The 17028-nt window shown below is 47.7% G+C and overlaps 1 protein-coding gene across 2 annotated transcripts in view; it reads right to left on the bottom strand.

The window, feature by feature from the left end:
- Positions 1 to 856: 856 nt before the first annotated feature.
- The window catches only part of Adamts18 (ADAM metallopeptidase with thrombospondin type 1 motif 18), a 142376-nt gene continuing 126204 nt past the window's right edge, over positions 857 to 17028 (bottom strand). For both annotated transcript variants that reach the window (XM_046434986.2, XM_058575883.1), the window contains exon 21: positions 857 to 2753. In XM_046434986.2, coding sequence (XP_046290942.1) covers positions 2638 to 2753 — 116 coding nt within the window. In that variant the 3' untranslated portion in view covers positions 857 to 2637. The remainder of the gene's footprint in view (positions 2754 to 17028) is intronic.

Here is a 17028-nt window from a genome sequence, read left to right on the forward strand (position 1 = left end):
CCAAACTCTATTCATCTCAGAGGCCATGAGAGTTCTAAAGAACTGTCTGTCTTCTCCAGGGGAATTCAGCTTAGCGACAGGAGAGCCCTGGTGGGCCTAATTTTAAGTCCTGACCCCATCACAAATTGACCATTGATTCTGGGGCCAAATATATAATCTCTCTGAATCCCAAAGTCCTCTTCAGCAAACTAAGGGTAATGGTATCTTCCTTACTGGGCCGTTGTGGGGATTAAGTGAGACAGTGTATATAAAGGGTTTAGCACAGTACCTGACACCCACTGAACACTAATCTAGTTGCTTCTAATAATATTACCAAATGCTACAAAGACATTTTCCCCTGTCACCAGCTTCATTTTCCATTCCTAACCATAATTTATTTTTGTTTGCTAAGTAGCGATAATCAGATGAAGTCCTGAAATATATACGAGGGCTGTGCATATGAGTTGTGTTGCAACCGAGATACCAGGGAAAGTACCGTGTATTTAGATCAACTGGATTTACTTTGTCTAAACAGTTCTTTATTCCTTATTTTTTCTTCCTTCTTTCTTCTTCCCTCCCTCCTCTCTCCTTTTTTTGCAAAAATTTTACCAGGCTGCCTTTCAGAGAGGACTAACAATTCATTATGGTAGCTTTGTCTCAGATGATTTCTATAAATAAATGTTTACAGGCCTATACAGGAGAACACAATTACTCCAACCTTTTCCATTTGGATTTCCTCTCACCCAAAGAGGAAAAGTCATTAACATTTTCCTTCTCTCAACGAAGTTCCTTTGAGATTTTTTGACCCACATTTGTACAGTTAAGTGACCTTGGAAATAAATGGAATTCCCACTCTCTCGTTCAAGAACTTAACAAGTTTCAAAGATAAAGAAACAGAATACTTTATTATAAAACTTATAAAATAATTAAATATTACACATATATTTTTTGACTTTTCTCTATAATCCAGGGTTTTATTCAACATTTTTCCTCAGAATACCACTTCCTCAGTGAAGCAAGTGATAACACATAATAGGCTATTAATAAATTAATTTTTTCCATAAAATAACAAAATGATAATTATATAAAGACACAAATAACTTGCCATTTTTTTTTTGGAGGGCACGAGGGTGGTGCTGTGGAACCATTTTTATTTCGGGATAAATTGGCCGCCACTCCAGTGGGTGGAGAGAAGCTCCCAATCGCTCTTTCTCTGAGATTCAAGAACTCATGATTTTAATTAGTATGGGAACAAAGGATGCTGCTAAATTTAACCAAGCATGGTCTAGTTGGTTATGCTGAGCTGGCTAATCCTTGACTGAACTGAGACTTCTTAAAGCAGTAAAATTGGGTTACATTCATCAAAGAAGTTGAATAGAGTAGCATCATACAAATATGCCCTTTATAACCACTTCTCAAAAAAAAATTACAGGGGGGTTCAGTCTTGTAAGTTACTTTGGTTTTGGCAAAACAGTGTGGTGTTTTTTCCAATTGAGAACAATTTTAAGCTTATTAATGCCCAACAACAGCTGGCTTCTGCTGACTGAAAATTCATCTGAAACACTGTGAAAATACTCTTATTTGTTGAAGGGTCTTGGCATATTGTGATTTATTAATAATGCAGCAAGAAGACTGGTAGGCTTTTCTCTTGCCACTGTGTTTCTTTTCCCCTTGTTAACTAAATCCTGGGGCAAATTTAAAATTTGTCTATTGGCAGGAAAAGCCACAAGCAGCCTTTAATTTTCCAAGCACTCTGATAATATGTACAGAGCAGTATGAATGACGTGCTCCTCTCCTTGGGACGTGGCTGTTCTGCCATTTAGCTCGCCCTAGATATTTACCAGAAATGAACCACTCACCCCCAAAGAGCCGGTTCCAGCCTCCCATGGAATTGTTCAGCAAGCACCAAAACTCGGGAGGGGGACCGTGCAAAGAAGGCAGTGGTATTTGCCTTGGATGAGATTTTTTTCCACCCGAGTGTGAATTTCAATCACATGGAGATTTTTAAATAGTCTGCATCATCCTCCTTCCAGAATAATCCTTTGAACACTTTTCAAGTTGTTAATTTTAGTCTTGGAGACTTTTCTCTATAAAGCAGAATATACTTTAAACAAAATAATAAACAGCACACACACACTAAATAAACGTAACATGAAGCTTGCCAGTCCAGCAGCAAGCACAATGGTGAGCACCGTTTGGCTTCTGAGACGACTCCTGGCTTGGGTGTTCACAGTCAGAGTCAAAACTGTGAACTCCAAGTCACAGGCAAGGTGTTCCATCCAGGTCTGATTGGACCTGAGGGCTTACCAGGACCTCTTTCAAACAGATGTCTTTGCCACTGAATCCTCTGAAGTTCCAGAGGGCTCGTCTCACAGTGTCAAAATTAAAATCCAACATACCTCAGTGTGATGCCTCGCTTTTCACGTTAACAGTGCAAATCAAAGATTTCTCTTTCTTTTTGTTTCCAAGTCAGATTTGTCATCGCTTTCTATTTTCAAGTGCTTCAGAGTACCGTGTGCTTCTGGGGATGGAATCCGACGGCAACCTGCCCACTCCTCGACCCTGCACCAGCTCACTGGTGGCTAGCAGTGCTCCGTCTCCTGGCTGGAGGCTGAAAGGGGAGACCCTGGCCGGAAGCCGTCGAGGAGGACGTGGAGATCAGCTCTTCCTGGTGCAGGACTTGCAGCACTGTTTACCATAGAACTTGTGGTTGCAGACACCGTGCTGAGGAACGAGGTGGCACCAGCTGAAGAGATCCACACAGGATGGGTCCTCTAAAAGGAGAACATGCGGTTAGCATCTTAGCTCTGCCTGAACCAATTTAAGATGGGGGTCTACAGGACAAAGACCTTGTGCACACGTGAGCTTCTTCCCATTATTTGTTAGAACTTTGTCAGGGAAGTGTGGCAGGGGCAGAATTAAGATACCAGAAGGATGGCAAACATTAGCAGATAGGAGAAAAGATACATGTTTAAAAGCAAAAAAAAAAAAAAAAAGTCATATCTGGTAAGAGATCAATGTCTGTCCCCCTCACATCTCCTGGGATCTACAGCTAAATGAGGGTCCAAGGGACGTACCCTAGATTAGCACTTTGGGAATTCTCTGGGGTTCAGTTCATAAGTTCCAGTTTGGGGGGGCAGGTGCAGTTGTGTATTTCTAATAAGCACCTAAGGGATTCTGGTGCTGCTGGGCCAGGAACTATACTTGGGGGAGCAAGGAGACTAATATAGTGGGCGGCGGGACGCCTGGATTTGAGGCCCGGCGCCAACCTGTGTAGGTTTAAATAAATCTCTCCAGTTTGCAAATAGGTGAGTTAATACCTCTTCTTTCTGTTTTCTCTAGCTGCTCAAGTCAGATGACACGTGAGTATGCACTGGAAGTGCCACATCATACATCTGGGATTCTCAGCGGAGCCTCAACAGGTACAAGAAACCATGTGTATACACCAATTTCTTTATGTGGACAGAAAGGCATAACTGAAGCATGAGGGACCAGGCATTTTACTGTTCCTTAAAGTGAATTTTCTATTTCAAAATTGTTTAGGGTCTTTAGTATACACGAATAAAATATTCTTCTTCAAAGCCCGAATTCTTCTCTTCTCCTTATCCAAGTCTGACGTTGCCTCTGGCCTTGACTCATCCAAGCCATCCCCTCTGCAGGAACCTAGAATTTCGCTTCCCAGTCTGCTCTTCAGGGACTCTCCACCTGCCCTTCCCAGTCATGTGTGACTGTGTTCCTGTTGCTCCCAACCTGCAGCTTCCTTTTCTGTGATCAGATCAGCCTAGGGTTTCTTCAAGTCTCAAGTCTTCTCCCTGAAATTCCCTGTCCCAGACCCTTTCTGCTATGCCACAATAGTCCAGGGATCCTTTTAAAGCAGCTGGTGTCATGCCCCTGCCCCAAACCCTCACACCCCACTGGAGTCGAAGGTACAGCGTTACGTGGGGGATAAGGATCTGCTTCCCCACAGCCCTGACTTCCCCTTCCTCTTGTCTCCCCTCTCTTGCCCTATCCAGCCAGGCCAGCCCCTTGCGGGTACCCAGCTGAACCAGCACGCTCTAACTTCCACCTGTGTTTCTTCTAGGAACAATTTTCCTAGACTTTTGAATGGCTTCCTTTTCACTTCAATCTGCACTCAATGGTCATTTATCTGTGAGACGTTTAGGACTATCTATAGAACCATCCAGCTCCCCGATCCCCCAGGAAGTTCTCTCCATTTCATACCCTGCTTTATTTCTCTACACTGAATTTATTGAAACCCATACTATGTGGTTACTTATTTATCTATTCTCTAGGATGCAAACTACTTGAGGGCAGAGACTCTGTCTGCAACATTTAAAACTGTATCACAAAGTAGTTGCTCACTATTTATTGAAGATGTTCATTTCTCTAACTAACATGGCTAAAATGAAAACTTTAGACTCAATTAAATCTAAACTTCGGTGTAAAGATGAAATGGGGTTCTTCTTTTCTTTCCAAATGAAAGACCTAAGCAACCTCATTCTACTTGGGACCTCATTTTGCTCTGAAACTTAACCCCTGACCTACTGCAGTCCTAAAGTCAGGAAAATACCACAGAAAAGCACTGTGAAAACAGTTCTCAGAAAAGCTGCAGATGGTGATGGCCTAAGAGAGGCCAAGATATCGAAATATCTGAAATTCCAGATGGCCTCACCTAGGTGTGGTGACCAATATCTAAACTAGAAGCCCTGCAGCTTGGCACATACCCCCCCTTGCGACACCCTCATGGTTTAAACCGATCATTTTTAAGTGTGTCAACCCCTTGAACTAACCAATAATCCTTTCTAAATTTTTCCCGCCACTTGATATGCTAATCATGTTTTAGAGTTCTTGTTTGATTTTCCCGTGGTGTGTGATGATTTGAGATGCTATGATGTATGTGGGGTCCCTGCCTTCCCCAAAGAGTGTATAAAACTGCTGCAAACCCTGAGCTCGGGCCTCTCAGCATCACCAGTTGCTGTCTGTGCGCGGAGGACCGAGCTAGCTGGCAATAAACACCTCTTTGCTGCTTACATCGATCTTGGTCTCTGGTGGTCTTTTGGGGGTCCCAAATTCAAGAATAATAGATGGGGGCTCATCTGGGATCCCTCTTATAAGCTTACCCAGACACCCCGATCGAGAGGTGACGAGAACCCGGCCGGTGAGTAAAGGCATTGCCGATCTGTAAGTTTCTGTACTCTGGTTGCCTGCAGGTTCTGGTTCTGTGTTGTGTGGTCGGCAAAAGGTCCAGGTGGATGCACCGAAGGGCAGCCGACGGGGTTTGTGGGAGATGTCCCCAGCCCCTTCTGGGTTCTGAGTGGATTGCCTTTAGTAAAGTATTCCGTGAAGTATTTGGTAATGTATTTTGTAGCTGATGGATCCGCGGTCCGCCTCTGCTTTTAGTTTCTGGGTAGCAATCCACGACGCGCTGCGAATTCTGTGGCCGCGCTGCAAATTTTGTGCTATCTGTGTTTGTATTGTCCTGTCTGCCTCCACCCCAACACCCTGGCAAGGGATCTAATCCCCCTCAGAATTCTTGCAGGTCATAAGCCACCAAGGGAGTCCTGCAGTGGAAGATCTACTCTGCCTTCTGAAATCCTCTTTGAAATGGCCTCAGGGTGCTCACAGCGCGAGGCATTTGCTGTCTGTCTGTGTTACGATCTTGATTTTGTGAATAATTGTAGCAGTTTTCTCTTTTCACCTAGACATGGGGCAAACTCAGACTACTCCTTTGACTGTACTGACTGACCATTTTACAGTCATTAGGGAAAGAGGACGTAATTTGGGAATAAAGAAAAGAAAGCTAGTTACTCTCTATTTTGCCAAGTGGCCCACCTTTGGTGTAGGGTGGCCCCCGGAGGGGACCTTTGGAAAAAGTGCCATCCTCCGAGTAAAGAATGTGACTTTTTATCCAAAAAGAGAGGGACATCCAGATCAGAGTCCTTATATCTTGGTGTGGATGGACTTACTTGAGGACCCCCCTAATTGGCTAACTCCCTTTTTACATGTGGCACATGAGGCCGACATTTTTGTGGCAAAAGAGGTCGATTCTGGGCCACAAACCCTGGGACCTACAGGACCGTCAGCCCCCCTATATCCAGTCCTCCAAGGGGGCAAGGACCCGCTTCTCTCGGAATCCTCGGAATCCTCAGAATCCACGCCCCCTCCCTATGTGCACCCTATTAACTGGCCGGATAAGGGGGGTGCAGGGGGAGGAGCAAGAAGAGCAGACAGGCCACTGGAAGGACCAGCAGGGGGAACCCAAGGGCGGGCCCAACGCGCCCTGTCCCCTGCTCAATCTCCTGACATCACCGTGGTCTTGCCCCTCAGGGAGATAGGGCCCCTGATGAGACAGGGGAAATCCTCGACTTCAGTACTGGCCCTTCTCCACTACTGTTTTCTACAATTGGAAGAATCAAAACCCCCCTTACTCTGACAACCCAAAGAGTTTAATTTCTCTCCTGGACAGTGTTCTGTTTCCTCACCAGCCTACCTGGGATGATTGCCACCAACTGCTCCGTAGCCTCTTCACCATGGAAGAAAGGGAAAGAATCCAGAAGGAGGCCAGGAAACTGGTCCCTGGAGATGATGGGCAACCTACCGCCAACCCTGACCTGATTATTGCTGCTTTTCCCTTGAGTAGGTTCCCACAGCTGAGTGGGACCACAACACCAACACGGCAGAAGGTAGGGGGAGGCTCCGGGTCTATCGCCAGACTCTAATGGTGGGTCTCCAGGCTGCGGCCTGAAAACCAACTAATTTGGCTGAAGTTTATACAGTAATACAAGGGAAACAGGAGTCGCCTACTAGCTCCCTAGAAAGGTTAATGGAAGCCTTTAGACAATTTACCCCAATGGATCCAGAGGCTCCGGAGAATCAGGCAGCAGTAGTAATGGCTTTTGTTCATCAGGCAGCTCCAGATATTAAAAGGCAACTACAAAAGCTAGAGAATCTATAGGGTAAGAGTGTTCAGGATCTCTTGGCAACAGCACAGAGAGTCTATAGTAATAGGGATGCCACCAGGGAAATGACAAGGGTGTTGGTAGCAGCAGTACAAGGAAGGGAAACGAGGCAAAGTTCGGGGAACTGGGGAGAGACCAAGAGCAGGGGCAGCACTGAGCTATCGGCCCGCGACTGCGTAGAGACCAGTGTGCCTGCTGCAAGGAGACAGGTCACTGGGCAAGGGAGTGCCCTAAGAAAAAGGAAATGGGGCTGGAACCCCGTTCCCCTAGACGCACCCCAGCTCTGGTGACTAACCCAGAGGAAGATTAGGGGCGTCAGGTTCGGCTCCCCTCCCCGAGCGCAGGGTAACTCTTAAGGTGGAGGGGACTCCAATGGAGTTCTTAGTGGACACTGGAGCTCAACACTCCATATTGATGGAGCCGCATGGAAAATTATCTAAAAGGACTTCTTGGGTACAGGGGGCTACAAGGATTAACAAAGGTTCATGGACTACCTGAAGAACAGTGGACCTAGGCACGGGCCGGGTGTCCCACTCGTTCTTAGTTATCCCTGACGGCCCCTACCAGCTGTTGGGAAGTGACTTACAAAAATTGGAGCTCAAATTCACTTTCAACCCGGAGGCACTACAATCTCTGATGGTCAGGGGCAACAAGGGACCAGAGACCTGTTGCAGACCCTGGGGGACCTAGGTTACTGAGCTTCAGCCAAGAAAGCTCCAATCTGCAAGCCTGAGGTGGCATTCCTAGGGCATCTGTTAAAAGACAGGCAATGCTGGCTAACAGAGGCCAGGAAAGAAACAGTTTTAAAAATCCCTGTACCCCGGACCCCAAGGCGAATGAGGGAGTTTCTGGGATATGCCAGCTTTTGCGGGCTGTGGATACCTGGGTTTGCTGAATTAGCCAGGCCTCTGTACGAAGGCACAAAAGAAACTCAGCTCTTCCAGGGGACCACGGAGATGGGCAGGGCCTTCGATCAAATTAAGACTGCATTGCTGTCCGCAATGCTCTAGGGCTACCCGATGTCACAAAACCATTCTATCTGTACATTGATGAGCACAAGGGGGTTGCTAAAGGGGTCCTGACCCAGTATCTGGGTCCCTGGAAGAAGCCAGTGGCCTACTTGTCAAAAAGGCTGGACCTTGTGGCGGCCAGCTGGCCACCTTGCTTGAGGATGATAGCTGCCACTGCCCTAATGGTAAAGGACGCCGACAAACTAACCTTAGGACAAGAGCTATATATCACCACCACCCCCCATGCCATTGAGGGAATCCTAAAACAACCCCCAGACCAATGGCTAAGCAACGCCCGGCTCACCCATTATCAAAGGCTGTTACTTAACCCTCTCAGAATCACCTTTCAGGCACCCTCAGCTCTCAATCCCACGACCCTGCTACCCAACCCTGACTTGGAGGCTCCCTTGCATGACTGTGCACAGATCCTAGCACAGGTCCAAGGCATCAGAGAAGACCAGCCATTGCCTAGATTCAGAGCTTATCTGGTTTACAGATGGGAACAGCTTCATTCAACAAGGTCAAAGGTATGTGGGCATGGCAGTGGTAACAGAGACTGAAGTGGTATGGGCTGAGCCCCTCCCAACAGGAACATCAGCCCAGAGAGCTGAACTGATAGCCTTGACCCAAGCACTAACCCTGGGAAAAGACAAAAAGCTGACTGTGTACACCAATAGCCGGTATGCTTTTACCATGGCCCACATACATGGCGCCATCTATAAAGAAAGAGGGCTACTGACAGCCGAGGGAAAGTCTATAAAAAATAAAGAAGAGATATTGGCCCTCATTACCACCCTAAGGTTGCCTAAGACATTGGCCATTGTCCACTCCAGGACATCAGAAACCTAAGGACATGGTATCAAGAGAGAACAATCTAGCGGATAAAACCGCTCGGGGAATAGCCACACAAAGAGAGATGTGATGATAGCCAACCTGCCTGGCCTGGGACCCCGAAGTCCACCAGAAATGCCACAATATTCCAAGGAGGACTTAGAGTGGATTAAAGAACTGCCTGTGACTCAGTGCCTTCATGGATGGTGGGGAGACTGACGATGTCATGTGATAATACCTGAAAAATTAGGCAATAGAATTTTACAAAAAGTGCATCGCTACACCCACATGGGTGAGAGAAAGATGCAGGACCTACTAAGGCATGCTAAGATAAAGATTAAAAATGCAAATTCCAAGATCCAGCAGATTATTACTACCTATAAGGCCTGCCAGCTGACGAATGCGGGCCACAGCATGACCAACCCTGGGAATCAGGTAAGAGGAGACAGACCAGGAGCCATTGGGAAGTAGACTTCACTGAGGTAAAACCTGGCAAATACGGATATAAGTACCTTCTAGTTTTTATAGATACCCTTTCAGGATGGGTAGAAGCATTTCCAACTAGGCGTGAGACAGCTCAAGTAGTAGTTAAAAAGTTGCTGGAAGACATCTTACCCAGGTACGGCTTCCCAGTCTTGGTAGGGTCGGATAAAGGACCGGCCTTTGTGTCTAAGGTAAGCCAGGAACTCATGTCTATTCTTGGGGCAGATTGGAAATTGCATTGTGCTTACAGATCCCAAAGTTCAGGACAAATAAAGAGAATGAATAGAGCCCTAAAAGAGACCCTATTGACCATGGAGACTGGCGGAGACTGGGTAGCCCTCCTTCCTTACGTATAGGGTACGAAATTCCCCTTATAAATTAGGAGCCTCTTCCTTTGAAATTGTGTTTGGCATACCCACACCCCCCTATAATCCCCTGCCTGTCTGAGCACCTGCTTGTAGAATTTGATGACTCTGACCTCTTACGTTCCCTAAAAGCCCTACAACAAGCCCACCAGGACATGTGGCCCTACCTCAAAGCTCTGTACGAGACAGGACCCCTCCTCAGCCACTCAGCTTCCGTCCCAGAGACTGGGTCTATATAAAGAGACATCAACAGGAATCACTGCTGAAAGAAAAGTGACCACAACACTCGGAGCAACCAAAAGAAAACAAAGAGAAAAGAAAGAAGGAAAGAAGGGGAGAGAGAGAGAGAGAGAGAGAGAGAGAGAGAGAGAGAGAAGAGAAGAGAAGAGAAGAGAAGAGAAGAGAAGAGAAGAGAAGAGAAGAGAAGAGAAGAGGAGGGGAGGGGAGGGGAGGGGAGGGGGAGAGCAAGAGAGAGAGAGCGCGCGTGCAAGAAAGACAAAGAGAGCAAGAGAGAGAGCAAGAGAGAGGGGGGCCTGGCAGGAGGGAGTTTTTATAGTCCAAATATAATGGGGCCTCTGGGTCTGCAAGCTGCCTTGTTGGCCCAAGGGGGGGTTAAGTGTTCAGCCTTGAGCAGGGTTGAATGTTCAGACTTGAGGCAAACAGGTGATAAAGGACCAGATGGGGGGGGGGGTTTGAGTGCGTGGGCTATCTTGCAGCCAACATCTGTTCAGCCTGCCCTGCAGACAACACAGTTCAGCCTGCTCTGCACCCAACAACTGCAACCTCGCTGGAAGGGACCATACGTGGTGATCCTCACAACACCCACAGCTCTCAGGTTGATGGAATTGCCACCTGAATCCACTACTCTCAGGCAAAGCCAGTGGACCCATTTGCTGTGAGGAGCGACTTCATTTTGGATTCGAACTCCAAGTGGCAAGTTACTCGCCATAAGAACAATCTTCTTAAACTTAAGATGAGGCGTTTAAACCCTAGTTAGGATGCTATTATTAGGCTGGCTGCTTATTCTTGCTTACATTAGTACTATTTTCCATATAAGTGACCTGGGTAATTCAGAATCCAGCAACTGGACATAACATAGTCTTGGAAACTCAGGAAGGACCCCAGATATGGTTCCCGTGTGGGGTGCTAAGGAACCTAACTTGCAGGCTACTACCTGCTCCCTGGTCCAGGGGCCACATGTGGCTAAGATGGCGCCTGGCAATTAGCCAGAAGGCGGTGCTGTGGGTTGTGACGAAAAATGGTACCACCTCTAGGATAGGCCCAGGACTCTTCTGCCCTCGTGGACAGTTCATGCTTTCCCTTACAGCCCATGGAATGGGCACGCGTGAGCCCTTCCCGCCCAACCGCCCTTTGTTCCGGTTGGCTTCTGTACTCTATATTAGCTGTGTGTACTTCCTCGATAAATGGGCTCCTGCCTTGAATGGTCTCCCTGATGCGTCTGATTGTCCTCCGGCGAGGGAGGGCTGGGTGTGGGCGGTCAGTCGGCCCTCTCCTTTCTTGGCTCATCCGGGGCGCGCTCTCCCTCTCTCTCCTGCAGGTCGAGAGGGAATGAGGACTAAAACCCCTGACATCTGGCGCCTGAACAGGGACACGAAGAAGTCGGTTCACCAAAAGTGAAAGTATTCACGAGCCAAGCCAAGCGAGTTCTGAGGTAAGGGTCTCCCTGAAGAGATGGGGCAACCTCACACTGAGCATGATGCTCCAGCTCTTAAAGCATTGAGATTCATGCTTAAAAGCCGAGGTTTAGAGCTCTCGGATGCCCAGGCCGAAAAGGTCTGGGAAACCTTGACACGCGCTGCGCCCTGGTTGGTGGCTGCCAATCTTTTTGATTGGGTCACCTGGGACCGCACAGAACAATTGGTGAGGAAGAGGGAGATTAACCTGGGAGAGGACCCCCCTCTGGGGGTCTACCCAATCCTATCTGCCCTCAAAGCCTGTTTCTCCCCTGGCCCCTCAGAAGGAACATCTAGGGGCGGCAAAGACCCTTTTAAGACACCTACTCCTCCTACCTCAAAGGGTGACCCAGCTTGGGAAACCCTTGTTGAGGAGTGACTTGGGTCACGGCAAGGGAGTCCTCTTGCTGCCCAGGAGTAGAAAGGCTTAAAGCCTCACTCTGACAATGGCCTCCTAGACCCTTTTGATGCTTAGCCTGTTCCTCTGAGTTCCGCACCAAGTGCTCCTGTCCCGGAACACATGGTAGACAGTCGGGATGGGGAGCAGCCTCTGCCATATTGTCACCCCTCTCCTCACAGAAATTCTCCGCCATCTTGTGCAAACCCAGAAAAGCTGGTTAAGCCACCATCTCGTAAGACCAGCGATGACTTATCCCCATTGTGTATGGCTTTCCTGGTAAATGCTAACCCTGGGGGCAATAGACTGGCCCCCGGACCAGGGAGCAGGTAGTAGCCTGCAAGTTAGGTTCCTTAGCGCCCCACACGGGAACCATATCTGGGGTCCTTCCTGAGTTTTCAAGACTATGTTATGTCCAGTTGCTTGGGAGGCCCAAGATTTGAAAGAACTCAAAAAAGGCCATCTCTGAGGATGAACCTAATTCTCCCTGGGCCGAAACCATCCTCCAGTGTCTGGCCCACCAACAGTGCACCATCCAAGACTGGAAAAACTTAACCAAGGCCGTGCTTCCTGGTCCCCTGTACCTGAAATGGTGTGCTTTTTTAATGAGGAGTGCCATGCTCATGCTGAGAGGAATCAGGCTGTTAATCCCCTGGTTCCTGTAACTTATGGGATACTGTTGGGGTCCAATGATCAATTTTCCACAGGCCTTCAGCAGGCTGCTATCCCTGCCCCCTACCAGGAGCAGGTACGGGCTTTACGACTGGTGGCATGGAAGAAGTTGGAGGAAGGCCCCTCAGAGCCCCCGGTAGCAGGAATTACTCAGAGGGCTACCGAGGATCTTGCCACCTTCATTGAGAAGGTGGAAAAGAGCCTACAAAGGAAATTCCCCCAGGGCCCCTTCGGGACCAGTTTGTCAAGATGCTGGTCTGGGAGGGGATAACCACAGACCACAAACCAGCCTGTGCGGGGATGAAGGACAGATCTATAGGAGGTGGATAGTGGCCACTAAGGATGTCGGTACTCAGGCCCACCAATCACAGTCGTTGGTCGCAGCCTTGTAGGCCCAAATGGCTTCACTTGCTGAGGCCCTTACTACCGCCCTCACCTCTTCCAGTGGCGCCGGGAAAGGGGTTTGTTGTGGGTGTGGTCAACAGGGCCACTTCAAGAGAGAGTGCCCTACAGGCCCAATAAGACCTGGTGCCCCGCAGGGACGTCCCTCAGGCCCGGCTAAGGGGCAAACCCCGCCTAAGACGCCTTGCCCCGTAGAAAGGGATTCCATTAGCAGAGGGATTATAAGTCCAAATTTGATTTTGAGGGGAAGCCTTTAAACTAATAACGGGGCACCCTCCAGCCCCGTTACCCAAAAGAGGCGCCCCGCCTAGTGGCCCGCCTAGGGAACACTGGACAGTCCCAATAATCCTGGGAATTAGGCCAAAAACGGATATCTTCATAGCAGGGAAAAAGATCCACTGCTTGATTGACACTGGAGCGGATCGGACAGTATTAAGGAAAGAGGAGGTTCCCCCACAATGGAAGCTGATTCCCGGACCTCAGTTATTGGGGGATGGGGGGTGACAAGGTCTGAAGAAACCAAGGATTGGCTTATTTGGAAGGATGTAGATGGTAGTCAGGGAGAGGTACGCCCTCTGGTGGTGTCTGGCCTGACAGATAATCTGCTGGGATAGGATATTTTAGGGGAAGCTGAGGTGTTCATCACCACAGATCACAAAGGGATTTATGATGATATCCTAGAGGAAGAGAGGTGCCAACAACAGTTTGGCCTATCAGGTCCCCTTAGCAATTACCGGGGGGATCCACTTTTTGAGACATCGAGGCAGAACACTCCTGCACCCCATGTGAGGCCTCACCCCCAATCCTAGAGGCCACTGTTCCTACCGTCCCCACCATTCAATGGCTTCTAGGCCCTCCAGTGTGTATGGAACAGTGGCCGCTTCCCCTAGATAAACTACAAAAGTTAAAAGAGATAATATCAGAACAACTGTCCCTAGGGCATATTAGGCCCTCCCTGAGCCCTTGGAATACAAAAGGCCACAGGGAAATGGAGAATGTTACAGGACCTAAGAAAGATTAATGAGTGGATGATTCCCGTTGGTATCCCCTTGCGAGGGCTGCCCTGGATCCCCTGCATCCCTCGGGATTTGACTCTCATTGTGATTGATATCAAGGATTGCTTCTTTTCTATTCCCCTTGATCCCCAGGACTGAGAGAAGTTTGCCTTCTCTGTTCCCTCCCCAGGGGCCAGACCAAAGATATGAGTGGGTGGTGTTACCCCAGGGAATGGCCAACAGTCCAGCTTTTTGTCAACATTGTTTCACAAGTCCTGCAAACCCTTCTGAGGCGATTGGACATAATTCTATATGTTTACATGGATGGCATCATTATTTTTGTGGTCAGATGCCAAAGCGTTAGGTTCCGCCTATAAGGAACTCCAGACTCTTATAGAAGGGAGGATTACATATATCTAATGACAAGGTCCAGACCTTACCCCCTTTTAACTTAGGTTGGACTCTGTCTGTCCCCTTAACCCTCAATTACTTTTCCAGTCGTCCTATACTGCCGCAGTCTGGCTGGGCACAATCAGGAGCCACTTGTCAAAAGAAACTAACTTTATTTTTAGAACCACACACGCCAAACAAAACAGCCTCTCAGGAAAAACCCTCAGAGCCTCAACTGCCACCACCGGCTTTCCACAAGCCTCTCTCTCCCACACAAGCTTCTCTCCACCTCCCACAATCCTCCTGCTCTTGAGGCCGATTGGCTGGGTCATGTGGGCGGAGCCAAAAAAGTCCCCCAATGAGCAGCTCCGTGGTCTGAAAGGGCAGGGAAACAGCCCAATGAGCATCACCGCAGAGGAGCCAATCAGCTAGATGTTGCTGGGGCCGAGGAGCCAATCAGCTAGATGTTGCTGGGGCCGCTGTGAGCCAATCATCAGCCAGCAGCTGGAAGTTTGCTGGCAGCTGGAAGTTTGCTGGGGCCCCTTTGGCTGTGGCTCTCAACATCTCCCCCTCTCTGTTTAAACAACAAGCATGTGGCTTAGGGACCGTGCCTGTTAGGCAGTCCAATTCAACATATGGTCCTTACCCGTCATCGGATGAACTGACCTCTAGGCGTCAGCCTCCTGTCTTAGGTTGGTACCACTGCAATTGGATCATACCCGTCACTGACTACCGGTCCAGCATACAGCCATACTTGTGGATAGGCCTTTGCACCTGTGGGGGGGGGTGAGGTTCTTTGCCTCACTTCTGTTGGCCCCCAAATTTTAGAACCACACAAAATTTTAGACCATCACTAGTAGAGGAGGATGCAAAATGCCATGACATTAAGCCAATTGAGGGCTCCTTTGAAAAATTGTACCACCGGTGACATCATCAGCAAAAATACTCCAGCACTACCACAATTCGCTGCACCAACAGATAGTTCACAATGCATACAGGTGAGCTCACAATGTGTCCAGGCAAGTTCTGCAAGCAGTTCAGTGATGGCTATTGTAGAAGCTGTAGATTGGTTTTATCTTTGACTTCACTAGCACTGGGATGAAGATAGGAATTCTGGCAATAATGGCTAAAGAAAAAATTATGTAACATTACAGAAGGCACTAAAAGAAAACAATTTTCTTAACAATTTACATTGTCTTCACCAGCACTGGGATGAAGATAGGAATTCTGGCAATAATGGCTAAAGAAAAAATTATGTAACATTACAGAAGGCACTAAAAGAAAACAATTTTCTTAACAATTTACATTATCTTTAAGAGAATTATTAAATATAATGAAAAGGAAAGGTGAAAGTAAACAAACAGATCTGTTAACCTTTTTTGTTTACATATTAAAACAATCTTCAACAGTTGTTTACCCAATTTAAATTAAACCATATAAATCACGTGCGGCCCCAGCAACATCTAGCTGATTGGCTCCTCGGCCCCAGCAACATCTAGCTGATTGGCTCCTCTGCGGTGATGCTCATTGGGCTGTTTCCCTGCCCTTTCAGACCACGGAGCTGCTCATTGGGGGACTTTTTTGGCTCCGCCCACGTGACCCAGCCAATCGGCCTCAAGAGCTGGAAGTTTGCTGGCAGCTGGAAGTTTGCTGGGGCCCCTTTGGCTGTGGCTCTCAACATCATACCTTGGTGGAATTACAAAAACTGTTGGGAAAACAGGTCCCACCTCTTCAATCCCCCAGGGTCAACCCTAGGGGCCTCAGACCTAATGTCATCTGGCAAACTGATGTGACCCACTATGCACCTTTTGGAAAATTAAAATATATATTTATGTCTATAGATACTTATTCACATGCTTGTTGGGCAACTGCTCATTTGGGCAAAAAAGCTTGACATCCTGAAAGCCATTTCCTACAATGTTTTGCCATTTTGGGATCACCCCTACAAGACAGACAGACAATGGGCCCTGCTTTGTGAGCAAATCATTACAAGAATTCTTCCAAACTTGGAATATTAAATACTTCAATGGAATACCATACAATCCAAAAGGTCAAGCTATAATTGAGTGGCATAATAAGACCTTAAGTCTAAAAATGACGGACGAGACCTTCCTACCCAAGCATCTTCTGTCCCCTCAAAGTGGTCTTGTCTGACCTGATGTCTACACTGCTTTCCTATCTCCTCCTCCCCAGTCACTCTTTCTTTATACCCTCCTTGAGTTTCCTTCCTGCTGTGTTATCATCTGATCACACCTGTCTACTGGTCGGCTTGCTGTTTCCATCTGCACGCAATAAGTTTGGCATGAAAGTGAGAATTTTGTTCGTTTTGCTTGTATCAGACCTGAGAATAGTTCTTAGTAAGTACAAAATAACCAAGTGTTGAAAGTCGAACTACCTTATTTAACGCTCACAGTGGTCTTTCGAGGTAAGCATCATTTCCCTGTTGAATAAAAACTTGCTCAAAGCTGTGTAGCTTGTAAGTCTCAGAGCAGGGATCGAAATCTGTGTTTATGTTTTTACAATCCTTGTTCTTCCTCATGCAATACCATCCATCTGAAGACATGGGGTTCCGTGAGGAGCAGTGTATTAGCAATACCCAATTAACCTGGCCATTCCCAACTCTACTCTCCCTAGTTGTAGCCCAGACATCCAATGTGAAACACCAGGTGCAGTGCACTGTGAATGACGAGACTACAAGTGGTCTCCCTTCAAGTAAGTACGATGCAAATCATCCAAGGTGAAGCCCCAATCTTGACACCAGGGAAGGCATCCCGCAGCCGTAACATACAATGAGGTATTCTCATGATTGGCTACTGTCCTTCGGCCATGCTGATGGGGTGCATTTTTTTTT

The sequence above is a fragment of the Marmota monax genome, unplaced genomic scaffold, assembly GCF_021218885.2.
Source record: "Marmota monax isolate L192 unplaced genomic scaffold, Marmota_monax_Labrador192_F-V1.1 WCK01_AAM20220418_F8-fsc00024, whole genome shotgun sequence".
Lineage (NCBI taxonomy): Eukaryota > Metazoa > Chordata > Mammalia > Rodentia > Sciuridae > Marmota > Marmota monax.